The sequence below is a fragment of the Vigna umbellata genome, chromosome 5 (genome assembly GCF_029865625.1).
Source record: "Vigna umbellata cultivar VRB3 chromosome 5, Vumbellata_1.0, whole genome shotgun sequence".
NCBI lineage: Eukaryota > Viridiplantae > Streptophyta > Magnoliopsida > Fabales > Fabaceae > Vigna > Vigna umbellata.
In genome coordinates, this window is record NC_142169.1 from 20,702,149 (window position 1) to 20,720,206 (window position 18,058).

The 18,058-nt window shown below is 31.8% G+C and overlaps 2 protein-coding genes across 2 annotated transcripts; both read right to left on the reverse strand.

Moving 5' to 3' along the window:
* Nucleotides 1–1,707: 1,707 nt before the first annotated feature.
* Nucleotides 1,708–4,838, reverse strand: LOC124823699 (DNA/RNA helicase protein). Its single transcript, XM_047295974.2, has 3 exons — nt 3,411–4,838; nt 2,910–3,183; nt 1,708–2,681 (listed from the first exon to the last, which is right to left on the reverse strand). Exons 1-3 carry the CDS (start codon nt 4,770–4,772, stop codon nt 1,867–1,869), a joined length of 2,451 nt encoding a protein of 816 aa, XP_047151930.1. The 5' UTR covers nt 4,773–4,838; the 3' UTR covers nt 1,708–1,866.
* Nucleotides 4,839–9,411: 4,573 nt separating this feature from the next.
* Nucleotides 9,412–10,318, reverse strand: LOC124823674 (protein RADIALIS-like 3). Its single transcript, XM_047295929.2, has 2 exons — nt 9,948–10,318; nt 9,412–9,690 (listed from the first exon to the last, which is right to left on the reverse strand). Exons 1-2 carry the CDS (start codon nt 10,202–10,204, stop codon nt 9,666–9,668), a joined length of 282 nt encoding a protein of 93 aa, XP_047151885.1. The 5' UTR covers nt 10,205–10,318; the 3' UTR covers nt 9,412–9,665.
* Between the last annotated feature and the right edge of the window lie 7,740 nt (nt 10,319–18,058).

Below are 18,058 nucleotides of genomic sequence, written 5' to 3' on the forward strand. Positions count from 1 at the left end.
GATTAGTGTAATCCTAATTACGATCCATTACATACTAAGTAACTCTTACTAGTAATTTATAAGTGAAGTTTAGGAGTCTTTATTAGTGGAGGTCGTTCGTTCGTCCTTTAATGATGATGGACTTTTAATGTAGAGTTCGAGATGGAATAATCAAACCTAGTCTAGCTCCAACTCATTGTCATCTCTAATATTAAGTCGGTAACATAAACACCATTAATAAATCTTACTACATTGTAACATATTAAGTTAAATTAAATCTATTTTGATTGACCAAACTACTATAAGATACATCAAATCACAGTCATATTAAAAAATTTGATCTTAATTCTCTTAATAAAAAATATTTAATTAACATTTTGAATAGTAAATTGACAGGAATAGATGCAAGTATAAATATACTCATTCTTACAAAGGATGAAGATGATTATAAATTTTTAATGTAGATATGGGGATGAGATAATCAAACTTAGATCATCTCCACCTTATTGTCATCCCTAATATTAAGTGTACAAACTAATTGATATGTTAACCCAACTAATTGATAAATCTTATTAGATTTTAGCATACTACATTAAGTTAAATCTATTTGAATCAAACTGGTACAAGTTAGAAATCATATTGTTTTTTGATAAATTTCAAAAGATTCCATTAATGGATATACGCTGTTAAAAGTAATACACTTACATTAATAAATTTATTTCAATTTTAATAGTATATAATTCATATGTAATTTTATCATATTATAATTAGTTGCATTATGAAAATTTATGTACATCAAATCATAATCAAATTATAATATTTGACCATAGTTTTCTAAATAAAAAATATTTAATTAATAATTTGAACCATTTAATTAATTGAGACGGTAACATAACTAAAGTTGCTAAAGTTGATAAATCTTATTACAATTAAATCTATTTTAATTGACCAAATTATACCAAATTACTATAATTTAGGTATTATGTTGTTTGGTGAATTTCAAGAGATTTAATTAATGGATATACATTTTATAATAAAGTAATATATTTACATTAATAAATTTATTGGTTAAATATAATTTTAGTTCTTCCATGTAAAATTAAAATTTATTCAATGTTCCAAACTTTCATATTTATGATTCCTAAACTTAAAAATTTAATGAATTTAGTCTTTTTTAACTTTTTATATTATTTTTTTTATATTTTATGTTAGCATTTGAATTATTTATATCATTTAATATGTTTCTTATTTAATGTTACTTAAAATATATGTTTGGCATATAAAAAACATTTAACATAATTAGACTAAAAAATTTTTATTTATTTATTTTTAAAGTTTAAAAATCAAAATGTATCTAAATTTTAAAAAATAACTAATTCTAATTTCAGTAAACATTTTTAACCCTAAATTTATTTCCATTCCGATGATATCTAATACCCGTGTAAGTTGATCTTAGTTGCATTAATCATGCAAAATTAGGTATGTCAAATTACAATCAAATTGTGATATTTGATCTTAATAAAAAATATTTAGTTAATATTTTGAATCATAAATTAGCATAATATACATGTTATAATAAGAAGTAATATACTTATAATAATAAATTTATTTCAATTATGAAACATCAGTACAGCAAATCACAATTAAATTATTATGTTAGATGGTAATTATTTATTGGTAAATAAAAAAAGTTGTCATAGATATTAGCATTTGAGTTAATCAAAGAAGTTGTTTCGTAACAAAGTGTTTATCATTTCATTATCACAATCATTCAAAAAAGTTAAGTCCAATGGCTTTATACTTGGACAAACAAAATTCTGGGGCAGAGCAAAAGTTTGAGGTAATCAAACAGACAAAAAAATGAAATTCAGTGATTTATAAGCATCTCTAAGAATCTAGAAGGAATTTCAAATCTAGATAGCCAATGCCCTTTCTTTCCGTCCCATATGGTTCTTTCAACAGTAGTTTCCTCCTTTCCTGCAACACCAACATTTTCTCCTCAAAGCTGTTTTGAGCAATGAATCGAACAATCTTCACGGGCTGGTTCTGTCCAATGCGGTGGACACGGTCCATTGCCTGTTCCTCAACTGCATGGTTCCACCATGGTTCCATAAAGTAGAGTCTAGAGGCAGCTGTCAGATTTACACCTGCACTTGAAGCCCTCAGGCTTGCAAGTAGAACAGTTGGACAACAACCACTTTCTCGGGCTTGAAACTGCAGAATAACATTGGCTCTCTGTTTAGCATTCATTTTCCCATCAAGACGCAGAGTCTTGAAACCAGCTGCATTCAGAGGCTCTTCAAGTAAACACAGCAACTTTCGAAATTGTGAAAATACAACTGACTTCACACCTGGATTTTGGTCTCTTGATTCATCCAGACATTTTATCAGAGCAGAAACCTTGGACGATAGCGGTTTTTCTGAGGCTGAGCTCAGTTCAGCAGTGTCTGTCTCTGGCTGGGGAGGTGGTGAGAATATATCAGATTCTGATGAGAGTTTTTGCCGACAAAGAGGACAACCACTTTTTTTCCTCTCTTCTAGAGATCTCAGTATACACGGACGACAGAAAATGTGAGCACAACGTGTGATCACAATTTCCATTGGAGGAGATAAACAGATTGGACATTCAAAATCTTCACCTTCTTCCAGCTGTCCAAGTAATTTTTGCAGCAACTCGGGATTATAAGATATAATTGTTTCTCCTGTTAGTACAATAAAACATAAATCACCTCCACAAATACACATAAAAGCAAGTTTCACAGAGTCTATACAAAGATCCATATGTATAGTGACGGTAAAAACATATTTTCAAATCTATGTTTGCTGCAAAACAAACTTACCAACAGGCGTCATTTTGCAAATGGTCGAAAGCAAATTCCAACAATAAAAAGGACAAAATTAGAGATACATCTGTTAAGGCAAAATTTTACCTTCACTTTCTGACTGAAATTTACACAATTTCAAATCAACACAGATTTGACGGAGTAATAGAAAACTATTTAGCACTTCGCTAGACTCGGAAAGTGGATTGCTCTCACGGATATAACCTCTTCTCAACGATGCCTTTATTTTCTCTTTCTCCCTCTCATACAGCTGCCGTTCTTCCATAGAAAGCCCAACATAACAAATCTCAACGGTTTTGGGTGGCAGAAACGTCAATGCCAACTCTTTTGTTCTTCGCAAAGCAATTGCTCCCATCAAAACCTACAAAATAAACCACAAACGTAACCTTACACAAAAATACAAGACAGAAAAATACAATAAGAATAATTATTAATCTATCATTAAAATTACAAAAAACTCAACTGCATTTCAACATTTCACGGCTACATATAAACTAGATAAAGACTAAACTAATGTTACACTATGTCCACCTGCAATGGCAACCATATCATATTGTGAAGAAAAAGACTAACCATACATTGTATTACCTGCAACCGTGTGAACCCGTTTTCCAAGCCCAGATTAAGAGGGGTTTGCACCAAAATTCTCCAATGTCTTCGTTCCGAAAACGGCTGAAACCGCAAAAAGACCATAAAAGAATACAAATCAATGCAACCACTTTGAATCGGTGTCCCTGTGACAGCCCATCTGTACTGACCTTTCAACCTGAAAACCGTCTTACTCAGGTTAGCAGTGAAATTCTTGATGGTGTGTGCTTCGTCCAATATAATTCTCCGCCACTCCATTTGCTTCGCCGGCATCTCGTCCAATTCATTGGACAAAGTAGTGTAAGTAGTCAATACCAAATCATACTTCTTAAGCTCCTCAGTGTCCTCTGTCCTTCTTTCCCCGTAATACATGTAAGTCTTCAATGCACCAGGTACAGTGTGATCCTCTAATTGCGTTATCCATGCCGACATAGCAGAAGGAGAACACACCACCAACGTTGCATTTGTTCTCAATTCGGTTCCACGGGAGCCCTCAATTTCATTCCTGCGTCGCTTCTCTAAAGAAACCCACTTTCCATCCGTTCTACATTTCTTAGAGAAACCCATTTGGCTCCATTTATCAAAAGCAATCAGAGAAAGCAGAGTTAAGGTCTTTCCCAACCCCATCTCATCGGCGAAGATACCACCTCGCAAGGGGTCAGGCCTTTTATCGGTCTGATAATCGGTTAAAACATTTACGAACTTCCCATCGTTTTCTTCCCAAAAGGGTGGCAAGTCATCAATTTTTTCTCTGCGAACGAGCCACCAGAGACCCTCCTTCTGGTGAGGGAGAAGCTCGGTTCTGATGATGCTCCTCGGAGGCTCCAAGAAATCGATGGCGCGGTTCTTATTGGCAAGGTAGCTGTTCATGAGGCTGAAAATGGCGTCGACGGTCATGGTCTTCTTCACCGCCTTGGTGGCTTTAACGGCGGCGGAGTCAGAGAGGGTGAAGGCGGCCTCGGATTCGTTGATGAGTCTGCAGGGGCAACGGGAAAGGGCACATTTGACGAAGTCAAAGTCTTGGAGGCGAGCGAAGATGTGGATTTGGCAGAGGATTCGGTAGGTTTTGCGGGCGTCGGGTACGATGGCTTCGACGGTGATAAGTTCGTCGTCGATGAGAGGGGTGAGGACGGCTGCGACGGCGCGTTCAATGTAACCGACGTGGTCCCCGTGGATGTTGCTGGCTTTGATGGCGTTGGCATCGTGGACGTTGTCGGGCTCACGGTGAAGGACGACGACGGCGCGGCCGCTGATGGTGGCGTGATAGTGCTGCACACCGACGATGTTGGCCTCGATGAAGCCGAGAAGGAATATTTCAGACGATGAGGAGGCCGAACCTGTCTCGTCGTCTCCCGAATCCATGGTGTTGGTTCTGGAGTTCTTGGGCTTTGAATTTACCCGTTGGGGTTTTTCATTTTGAATTGAAGAGCTATTTAAACACCAAGAAACTTCTGCACGTGTCTTTTCATTTTTTTCTTGTAAGTTCACTTAGAAGAAAGAAATTTAACAATCCAGAAACTTCTTATCTGAACTGTGGTTTTTCTTTTAGTTTTTCTTTTTCATTTATTACATTTTTTTTTCTTGTATTGAGGAAGAGAAGAGAAAAAGAAAATTATAAAAGATAAAATATAAGAGTAGACATAAATATTTTTGAATTGAAAATATATATTGAATTAAAATAAATTATGTGATTGGATAAATAAAACAAGTACAAATTGTATTTGCGATTATTTAATTTAATTCTTTTATTACATAGCTACCATTACATAATATAATAAGCTATTTTATGATTCATGTCTTTTTTTCAATACGTATACAAAATATGTTACCTGTCAAATTTAATTTTAAAACTAAATTTCGTTTAATATTTATTTATATAATATTTTAAATTATTAATATAAAACGAACTCTTTAATAAGTTAACGAGTTAAACGGAACTTATAAAACGGTCTAGTTAATTTAAACCCAAAGAATAGGTTTGTCAAGAGTAATAGATCAATGTCTAGACTGTAAAATTGTAAGATAAAAACTACGTTTAAGTAGAGCTTGATTTATTCCCTAATCCATTTATTCCCCTAATTGCACAATTCTTTCATGTTTTGTTTTTCACTTTTCGAAAAAAAAAAAGTTTTTAGGTGGGTTCAAATTTTCAACTTTCCCGCTCTAAATTATTTTATTTTATTAATATCTTTCATCTTTTTCCTTCTATTTCTATTAATACCAAACATAATCTTAACCTTTCATTTTAAAAAATAAATTTCACAAATTTAAAAATACTCAAATGCATTAAATTTGGATTAATCTTATTTCAAATATTTTATTTTGAATTATATAATATAAATTTACTAAACTTTAGTTCATTTAAATAAAGTATTTTATTGCTAATTAAAAATTATTGAAATATTAAATAGTTATTAATAAATAAAAAGTATTAATATTGATAAACTTTAAGTTCCTCTTAATTAAATTTACTTTTTAATTAAAGTTTGTGAATATTTTTCAATGGGTATTGACTACAATTATTCATGTTAACATCGACTAATTGCTCCTTGACATTTGTGACTGGTTTTGTCTACATTTTTACCTTTTCTTTTTACACCTCCAAAATTTCTATATTGTTCTTTTCATTAATAATGATCCGCGTTTAAACTTTGATTAAAACTTCACCAACATTCAAATATCGTTAATACCTTGTCGACAATCTTAAGATTATTTTTTAATTTTTTATTTAATAATAATAATAATAATTAAAATATAATTTATTAAATTTAATAATAAAAAATTATTTTCTTAAATTTAATAAATCTATAATTAATTTAATATTTTTTTATATAGTTTAGTATATAATGATATTTTAATTTATAAATATTATTATTTAAAACAAACAAATAAAACATGTTAAAAAAATTAAAAATATTATGTTAACCATATTTTCAAATAAATATGGTTAAGATATTCAATTTGAATATTAACATTGAACATTAATGTTAATCATATTTCTATATATTTTTTTAAGTTTTTTTTTCTAATATTTTAATATGTTTTATTTATTTTTATTTAATAAATAATATTTTGTATATTAAAATATTAATATATACTAAATTATATTTTTCTAAATTTTTTATTTAAAATATTAATTTCTAATTCTTTAATATATTTCATTATTATTATTATTAAATAAAAATTTTAAAAAAATTCTTAACCAACATTCGAATCCTAGTAAAATGTTAATCAACATTCAAACTACGACAGAGTGTTAATCGACATTCGAATATCAGTGAAATATTAATCGCAGATAGTTATTAAAAGGGTAATATAGAAATTTTTGAAGTATAGGACGAAAAAGTGAAAGTATAAAGAGAATTACTCGATATTTTTTACCAATTTTTGTTATTGATGTTGATTGAAAAAAAAATCTCTTAATTAAAATGAAAAATCACAATTAATGGACTAAAAGTTATCTTAGTATACATCTGGATAAAAAATCCTAAAAAACTATTGATAAAAAATAAACATTTTTGTCATATATAAAAAAAAATATTGAGAACATCAACACCAAAGTAAAGAAAATCTCAACATCTAAAAAAAAGTTGTCTTCTTGACATTAGTAAAGAAAACATTAACTAATATCAAGCCATAAGTGGTCCGCAACAACAACACAATGATCCTAACAATTTAAATAACAATAAAAAATTGCTACCAACATCTATAGAAAATACCATAATCAACATAAACTGAAAGTAGATATTCCTACGATATCTAAGCCAAATTTGAAGTTTTTTTATGTTTCTAATTCATGCCAAAAACTACTCTAGATATTAAAATTCATGACTCTCATATATTCATATACATAAATCATATTAAGAAGATATTAACCTTATCCAGATGAATAAAAATGCGTTCTTCAATTTATTTTTTAACATCCTTTTACTAATCTATCCTTTTCTTTTCTTCTTTCACACTTTCTTGATTGTTTATTGTGAAAGAACCTTATGACTAAAGACATAACTCTTATTCCTTTTATAAATCAATGTTGGTTTTTTATTTTATCTTTATTATAACTTTTCAAAATTAATAGTTTCTTACATTTTATTAAATCACATTTGGATCCATCATAATATTTCAAATGAGCCACATAATATAATTAATTCTTCAATTAATTCAAACAAAAACATCATCTAATCTTATCTTGGAGTGCACATTCTTCACTTCTATCACGATTTTCTATAAGGACAAATATTTTCCTTGAGATTTCTTAATTATTATAGTAAATTTGGTTCTTTAATCTTAAAATTCATATCTTTGTATTAGTAGTCCTACATCAACTAAAAATAAAACTAATTTACATCATATAAATAAGTGCAAACTCTATTTTACAATTTAATAATATAAAGTTGAGTTAGTCTTAAAATTCACTTCTTAATATTTTATCGTCTAAAAATAATCAACATATTTAACTATAATGGTCTTCTTGTGCCTCTAATATAGATTAGATTATCTATATATTTCTTGATTTAAAACATAACCATAAAATTTACTTCTTAACATTTTATCCTCTAATAATTACATATAATATGCGTAAAATGTGGGTTAGGTTACCAATGCTTTAAAGCACTTTAGCCTTCCCTCGTTATTAAGGAATGATAAAATCATTTACATCACATTACCCCCCACAAGAATGAAGGATGCATTCTATTTTCCATTGGGTACCCTTGTTCGTTCCCCATCTCCCTACAACTATTGAAAAAAAAAAAGACAAAACAAAACAAACATAGGTTTTTGCAATTGCGATAACTTTTAAAAAGAAAATAAGTGTTCCCAATTAAGGGGACCATTAGTATTATAGAGTTGTAAGGCAAAGGTTGTTGAACTAACCCATGGCTATGTCTCTCTTAATGGACTTCGATTTTCTTACTTCGCTTTAACCTCTCCAACAGGATCACACTTACTATAATTACGACTTTCGTGATTTGCTTTCTGCTTATGCGTAAGCCATAATCTACGGATCAAAAAATTATTTTATTACTATAAACAACTGAAATGTTTCATCAACATAACTGTATAATCACGTGAACGATTTTACAACATCTATGAGCAGTGAAATACATAATAGAGGGTACACTACGTTGGAGCGTACGACTATAACACTATTCCAATGATAAAGAATATATTGGCATGAAATCTGGTTCTTCTTAAACATTTTTCTTCTTCATATTTTTGGCATTATTAAAATGATTATTAGACAGGTAGAAAATACCAAATTCAACTGCTTATTTGCGAAAGAAAATAAGAAGGAAATGACATTACGGGTTCCAAATATAAAATTATTTCCCCCCTGAATGAGACATGCAACAATAGAGAGGAAAAAGAAAAGCGAAGGTTGTGTGTTTTAAAATAGACAATATATTACGTTAATGAAACATGGGTTTTTTAAATTTAATTTACTTGTAATTTATATAACTCATTCATTGACTTCTAGAAAATAAAAAATCTTTTCAATTCCCATATTTTGTCCACTGTTAGAAAGCTCCTTCAAGCAATGATTGTGTACTACGGGATGAACAAACTTCCTACAGACTTACTATAAAACCATTGTCTTAAATTCATCTTACTTCACTTACAAAGAACTTAACAGTTATCTTAAAACAATGACAAACTGTCCTTACTAATCATGTTTTAAATGAGAGTGTTTAAACCTTAACTAGGTCTGTATTAAACCTTCAAAACAACTTTTCCCGCTTCTTTTCATTTGAGTGTTAAATGCAATGGTTTCATAGAGTTCATGTCTGAGTAATTCCAGCTACAATGTCCCTATTATGGAAGAATCAAGATCAGCAAAGATCCCGCCAGTAAAAAGTTTAATGTACCTATTTTTCTTGGGAATTACTTTTTCGGCATTTATTGTTTGTTCATCCTTCATGGGGATAGGTTCCTCTAGGGAACTATTTTCTCTGTTATTGAAGAACAAGGTAACTGACGTACGTTATAGTAATTAAACATATAATAAAATTATAAATTTATTTAGGACTGGAAACTGAAAGGGTCACTGACTCTTTTAGAGGCAGCTTCAACGACAAGAAAATACAAGATGGAATCACGGGAGATATGATTCTTATGACTAAAATAGCCTAAAATGCCATTGCACTAGCAATTATGTGTGACATAGCACCACGTAGTACTACCAGGGATGCTGGAAACTGAAGATGTTGGTTGATGAAAATTAGAAAATCAAATGTTGTTGTTGTTACCGATGGGTCACTGGAGGTTCAAATTCCTCAGTCTGTCAAAAGGAAAATAAAATATTAGAGTCAAGAAGATCTAAAAAGTTGTTGGTTGGTGGATATCATTTTAAATATTGCATATAAACTTCTTCTTTCTTGATTGAGAGATTATTCTTTGCCCTCTATTGTTGTGCAATCACTGTTTTCTTTTTCTCACAAGTTTTTATTAAGTAAGTAAAAGAAGTTTTTGTTGATTTATTAGATGATGAACTAATCACACAGTAATTAAAGTATTTGTAATGAAAGGGAATGGTACCTTTTCTCCTCCTGATCAGAGGATGCAGTTTTCTTGTAATTTGGGAATGGCACTCGTCCTGACTCAATGTGTTTAACATCCTGGACAAGGAGTTCATAGTGTCTCTTCACTTCCTCTGGAGTTTTGCCACCAACAGCATGGGCAACATTGTACCAACGGTCAGGGGTGTCCTTGTCGTAAACAGCTAGAGCCTTCTCAAAGGCCTTGTTGTCCTTGACACTCCATGAGCCTGAGGCTGACATTGAACTTGATGCCATTTCTTTCACGAAGGAGAAGAAACGAAGATGTGAAATGGTCTAAGGAAGAACAAAAGTTTTGTGAAGGCTGAAGAGTGTGTGTAATGATCAGACTCAAGGAAGAGCTGATATGTTGAGAGGTTGCAATGTGTGCTCCTTTTATAAGAACAATGGAAGGTATTAGGTGGGGTAGTGCCAGTTGGCATCAAAATCTTGCCGAAATGAAGTAGAATTATTATGATTTGTCTTCTTAGTAACCATGGAATTCAGCTGGCCCAAGAAATTGGAGAATCAGTATCTTCACACAGTAAAAACCAGTGGATGTATTGATAAGACTAGCCAAGAGCTTTTTATAACTTTTTTTTTTAATTTATGTTTCCTCTTACCCTTCACCTACTTCAGAGAAGAAATACATATTATAAAAATTTATATATTCCTGCAACTTTATCACAAATTAGTCCAACGATGAAAACTGATTTGTAAGTAGTTTTGGTTTGGCAGATATGAAGAGTTTAGTAAAGGGACACAAGGAGGGTGGTTGTTTTAGACAAGAAAGTTGGGTTGTGGTTGAAAACATAAGAACGTATGCAGAAGAACACTCTATCTGATAGGTCAGCTAATGCCTATCTTTATTTTATTCTCTTACTCGCAGGGTCTTGGGTGGGTCCAGGTTCAAATCCACTGAATCCAAAACGGGTACAAAAGGGAAACAAACTATGTGAGATATGTGCATAATTTGGACCGCTTGAAAAAAAGTTAAAGTAGGGCCAAGTCTTATCCAACGGCTTGCATGTGAGTATGTGAGGACTATGTAAGTCTGTGTGCATGATAATTAATCGGTGTAAAAACTTCCACGCATGCCACAAACAAAACAACCACAATATCTTGTTCAGAACAGTTCGATTGCATATGAAAAGCTCTTGTGTTTTCATGTTTCTTGGTGATGATCTTTTGTATCTGTACTTTGTCCTGAACAACATTCCAACACTCCTGCTTGGCCACTTGTGTTCTACAATTATTGCTGTTTTTCCTACTTTTTTTTTACTCCCAGGAAAACTTATTAAATAACTCACTCTTTTTAGCTGCTGGGGTCCCTCTTTTTCTTTACTTGATTCATGGTTTATGACCAATATTTTGCTTGATTTCAGTTACATGGCCAAAATTTAAATGCCGGCTATGAAATTAAAAACTGTAATTTTCTAAACAACGATTGCATAAGTTGCAGCTTAAGCATTTATGTCTCTTGATTTGGTAAGGGGCATTGTCACATGTAGGAAACAGATGAGCATGTCATTATATGCAACATCCATTATAAGCAGTCTGAAAATCATGTAACGTGCAAGAGGTAAAATAATTCAAATTATTAACATTAAGAGGAACCGGCAAGTGGGAAGCCGTTTGACCCGGAAATAAACTATAATTTTATAATTCTTCCACTATTCTTATGTCAAAAACAGTTTCATAGATTATATCACTGCATCAAATACCAACAAAATAATTTTATAATTCTTCCATTGTTCTTATACGAAATATCTTTCACGATACAGTTCTTTGTCTTTTGCTGTTACTTTAGGCCAATGCGATCAAGCAAACTATATAGCTTCAGCAATTGCTCACATACCCTTAAGGCCAGTTGTAGTGTAGGGATAATAAACCTTTAGCTTCTGGGTTATAGGCCAAGGCTCATCAAAGAACACTTTGGAGTTTTACCCGTTCTGGATTAGCACGTGGGTTGAGTCTTGCAGGTCTTTTCACTGGTATGGCTTTTACAATTGTTAAGTAAAGAACATCCACAATCATATCTTTTTAACTCATATATGTTGGACTTGGGCAAGAGCAAGACAATAAGGTGACAGAAGCCATCATTAACCTAGTTTCTATAAATGATTATAACTCTGCATTTCAAGATGACAAGCCAGAACCTTGTTCTCCAAAGGCTAATTTGTACGCCATGATACACGAGGAAAAAATCGTCAGATATATGGCCCACTTATTTGTTGGGTGGGGGATAACATAAAGTTGAGGCCTTTTGATGAGACAGTAAAGATAAGAAAAAATGTACCATGATGAAAGAGTAAACATTCATTTTAGTACATGATATATTGCTAGTGTCGGTTACAAAATCCACTGGGTATAAAATCACTTGGTTTTTGTCTGCTTTTCTTAAACAAAATATAAAGTCAATGTTATTCTGTAAGGTGTGAAAAAGTTCTTCTGATATCACATGAAATTAGTCTTTGAGCTGGTAGGCAGAGAAAAACTGACGACAGAAGGGGAAAAAATCAGAGAGCAAACTTTTGTTTTTGATTCAGTTTGTTAATTTTGAACTACAGAGACATGGTGGAGAAGAATGTAAAATCACAATCACTCTGCACCAGAAACTGTTGAGTGTGATACGTGCAATGAATGTGAGTAGTAACGTTGTAGACCACAATTTTGAGGATACTTGATTTAGGTTTATGGTTGTTTAAATAAGAATGTAATGCATATATGTGTGCGTTGATGCATTGGAATGAAGAATTAAAGTGAAAGGTTAAATGTGCGTTTGAATTTTGGAATTTGGAATAAGATTAAAGCATATAAAAGCACACCATATTTTTCAGAGGTCGGTGTAGTGATGGCATGGCTACAGGTATCAAATTGGTTTAGAGTGCCCCCTCCCTATGGAATTGTTTTTGTTTGCAACATCTTGCAAGTAGGCTTTGGCCTCATGAGTGTAGTATATTCGCCAGAAGAACCCAAGATTGATGCTCAATATATAGGAATTACTTGCAATAATGGTTCATATAAGAAATTTGTACTTAGCTTTATATAGTTCACAATTCTTTTGAAGATCTTTTCGATGCTGTAATGATAAGGATAGTTATCCCTTGAAAAGGATAAGACATTTGTGTGTCCAACTCTTTATAGGTGTAATTTTGGAAAATCGTTTCATACTTTCTACAGCTAAATGTAACAAGAGGCATGTGAAGGCTTCGTTTTGGTTTAACTATACACAACTTAAGATTTAATTTTTAAAATTTAAACTGTATATCAGTCTGAATGTTTCATTACCTTTAAATCTTAATTAAATCTTGTTTTATTTTAAGCTGGAGTTTAATGTGTTTTTAATTCTTATTAAATTGCCTTGTTTTGAATTTAGTATTTATAGTAGAGAATCTTTGGTTTTCATTCTTAAAACATTGATTTTTTTTTTTATCTTACTATCATGCGTCACTTGATATCTCAATAATCACTACAAGAAATTGAATTATTACCGAAGGGTTTTTATGGACGGCCTCTTGGCCTTCGGTAAAAGTGCATTACCGGCGGTCAAATAGATGATTACCGAAGGCCATGGTGAAATAGCATTACGGACAGCAAAGAAGAGTTTACCGAGGGGCTGTGGCCTTCGGTAAGAGGCTCGATTGGGGCTAAAAAAAGAAATTGTTTGCATCCTTCAGAGCATTGTGTCGCGCGACTGCCATGCCTATAGTTAGGGTTTTCGCCTCCTTACACCTTTTTCGCCATTTTTGTCTGATTAAACCTCCTCTCACCGTTTAATCTTCACTTCCCACCGATTAAACACTATTTCTCACTGATTAATCGGTACATTTAAGGTTTCCTCCACCAATCAGGGTTTTTCCCTTGGCGCCTTGGGTTTTCTGTTTCTCTACTTCTTTCCCCTGCGAATCAACCTTAAGGATGCCTCGAGAAGTCCAAATCGCTCAAGTTCCGTCTTCTCCTCGGAGCGCCATGCTATTTCAGAGCCTAGGTTAAGGCGCATCTTCAGGAGATAAGTCTTTCGAGTCTTTGTTTTTGGTTTTGTGTTTCTGTTTATGTCATCTTCATTTCGTTTTGTCTTTATTTGCTTTGTTTTTGTCTTGTTTTGATTTTATGCGTTTAGTTTCGTTTAGCTTCCGCTTTGTTCTTTATTCGTTTGTACTGTCTTATGGTTTAATCCTCTGTTTTGTGCATTGTCTTGAGTGTTATGGTTAATGTTGCTCATGAACTATTTGATTAAAGGTTTGAATGAGATTCAATCTGTTTGTTTGTTCTTGAATCTGCAATTATGTGTTAGGTCTCCAAGTTTGATTGTTCTGTTGCTTGAGTCATTGTAATTTTCATTTTATTCGGTGCAATCCTCTGATTGAGTCTTTTAATATTGGAAATCATATTCTGTCATGTCTCAGTCATGTTTGTTTCATTTGTCATTTAATCTCAGTTTTCATCAATTAAACTAAGTGATTTGATGCTAAAAATGCAACTCAAATATGAACTTGTCCTTACCTATTTGTTGTACGAACAACTTATGTTGCTCCTTCTTCTCGGGTATTTGGGAGGGGAGAACTTGTCATAGGCACTACCAAGATAGCTACTACGTACCTGAGAAAGGGTTTTGGTCTAGACTTCATTGCTGCATTGCCTCTTCCTCAGGTAAATTACTATACTTTTTCCTTTATCTTGATGAAAGCCAAGGTGTTTCTTTGACTTGATAGGTAAAATTGATGCTGTTATGTTTGTCACAGGTGTTAATTTGGATTGTGGTGTTAATTTGGATTGTGATATTCATTTTGTTTTGGTTGAAGATTTTAGGAGCTAGCTGGTACCTTCTATCAATTGAAAGACAAGAAGCCTACTGGAGGAGTGTCTGTGATATGGAGCAATCTTGCCAATAATGCCGCAACATAGGACCACAATTTTTTTTTTAGGTCTTCGGTAATTACCGAAGGCCTTTGCCCTTCGGTAATTACCGAAGGCCTTTGCCCTTCGGTAATTACCGAAGGGCAAAAGCCCTCGGTAAATGTTAGCGACAAGGCATTTACCGAGGGCTCTTTGACCGTCGATAAGCCTTCGGTAATTACCTTGTACCGACGGTTTTGGGCTTTTTCCGAGGGCTTCTGGCCTTCGGTAATGCCCTTATTTTTTGTAGTGAATATTCCTTAGTATTTGCGGATACTATGTCAACATGTATATCTAATAAAAAATTTCTACATTACTAAAATAAATGTTTCTTATTTTTCTTAAAGGAAGTTTAGAAACCAAGATAATTTAGATTTTGAAGGTATGTATTCCAAAGAAAAGTATTTTAAGAGATCAAAACCAAAGTTTGATTCTTTAATAGAAATTAATTATGATCAATGATTTTAAATTTTAGAGAAATTAATTGCAAATAATTTTTTTTATGAGGACTAAAATAAAACACCCTTGTCTTGTAAATACTAAAAACATTTTTTTAACTTTTAAATTAGAATTAGTAATTTAGTTTTCATATTTAAAATTCTCATCAAATCATTTTTCTATTTTTACTTTTTATTTAATTGACTCTATTTTTTAATTAAAGAGACAATTCATGTTAAGGTCGGTTGTAAGATATCAAGTATCAAAATCTAGATTACTTTATACTTATATAATTTCTTCTGATTTTATTTTGGACTTTTTTTTCTCTCCCCTTACTCCACCTTTCACCATCCTTTTTCTCTTTTTCTCTTTCTTCTCCACCATCCATGGATTGTTATTCAAACTTGGGTTAGAGTTAGATGTGTTTGTTGACATTGTATTTGCTATTACATACTTGAAATTTGGGTTGTTTAAAGAGGCTTTTGGTGGTATTTGGGAGAATGGTGTGAGATGGGATGACTCCTTGAAGACAGTAAAGGAAGGTAGTAAAAGGAGGAGGTAGGTGAAGGGAGAAAAAAAAATCATATAGTTCAAAAGGTAAAATATAATCTAAATTCTAACATAGGACACTTTATAAACAGGTAGAGTACTCACCAAATTATTAATTAAACATTTAAATTAAGATAATTAGTATTATTTTAAATTTAAATTGTATTATATTAATTATAGTTATTGTTATAAACTATAGGAATGTATCTTATGTTAATATATTTACAATTAAATAAAATAATAACTATATATTTATTTGATTAATCAAAAGAATGTAATAAAATTAATAAAATATTATTTATTAACAAATATTTGTCATGAACTAAAATTGTAATATTTTTAAGGGTTAAGCATATTTTTAATTCTTTACATAAGAAATTAGAATTTGTTTCTCTCTCTTGAAATTCATATAAAAGTACTTCCTACAGTGTAGAAATGTGAGAAATACATCTTTCACTTTGAGTGAATGTTTTTTATGAGGTGTGTAACGACAATGTTGACATGGACATGTTATATTTGACATTGCCTATATTGAATTGAGTAATCATTTAACATTTTTCTCTTCTCTATACATTGTCCTCACAATAACCTCTATCTTCATCATTTTTAGTAATATGTTTCATCCAAATGTTCCCCAACATTTCCTTTTTCCTCACCATCATCAGAGCCTAGCCCTTCCGTCATCACTTTCATCTTCACCAATTTTTACTCTAGAGTTCACCAGAGACCCATGAGAGAATCATAGAAAAACTACACACAAAGGTAAGTTGGCTTCGCTCACTTCCATCATTTCACCAAGTTTTCTTCCTCTTCTCTGCATTATTCTAGGTCCTGCAACACTCCATTGCTCATGTAAACATGCTCTGCACACACCAAAGTATACCTAGTGATGACAATCACTTTGATGGCTTACAACATGGGCTCATGGCTAAGCCTAACTTTAGTCTCCTGATAGGCTGTCGTTGAAGCTATCAAATTAATACTACTTTTCAAGGCAACTTCAGTATTGGCAAGTAGTATTCAAGAAGGTAGATAGGGCTAAAGTAACCCTGAGTCGTCTCCCAACGAACACGGAATTGCTTTTGAATATCTGACTCTTATGTTATGCAATGCTTATGAATAAAAATGATGTTTGGAGAATGTTTAAAGAACAAATAATAAACTTAAAAACAATTATGATTAAATAGGCTAATTCCACTGCTTTTCCAAGATAGATTCATCATCGGTTATTCACGGATAATTGTTCAATTGATTATTGTTTAAGTTTCAAATTAATTAAAGTACATTCTTAATTAATTTGAGGGCGATCATGCATTTAACCAAAGTAAATTCTCAATCAAATGCAAAACCTTTCTAGATTATTCACAATAAATTCAACCAAAGTACATTCTCAATCAAATTCTATTGTGTTTAATCATGTCTATTCTTAAATCTCCTAACCAAGTTAAAAGTTAATCAATCAAAGTAAATTCTCAATTGATTATAGTTGAAATTATTACTACCAACCAAAGTACATTCTCAATTGATAGTAAAAACCATTTAATCATATGAAAGTTCCTAAATTAAATCAAAGTAGATTCTCAATTTAAACCTAGAAACCCTAAAACTCATATAATCAATATGCATGTAGATTCAAACATATTATGATGCAAAAATCTTTGCTTTTAACAAGATAGAGAGATGAAAGACATAGAGAGAACAACTTAAATCAATAACCAAAGTAAACAATTGCATTAACTGAACGTAACCTCAGAATCCATAATGGAATTACAACAGAATTAGCCCTAGATGCTTAGCTCTCCATGAATGGAGTTGAATACAAGATGAAAGAAAAGTGAGAGGAGTATGAGAGAATGAATGTATGAAGTGAAGTCCCCTTTTCTGCCTCCCTTGGGTCTCTTTATATAGGCTTGATTGGGCTTGGACTTTGAATAGTTTGTTGATAAGATATTTTCTGTTGATATATTATATCTTTCAAATATTCATTAGATTAAATCAATTTCAAAGAATATTTGATAGATATTAACTTAATTATCTTATATCCTATATCTTCCAAATAACTAAAAGATTTAGATAATGATAAAATTATTTGGAAGATATTTTCTGTTGATATTCCCAAATTAAATTCAACAACTGAATTTTATCTTTTAGATTTTCTGACTTTCCAAAATTGCACAAATACCCTGAAATTTCCTCTATCTGCACTTTAGCCCCTTCTGAATTTTC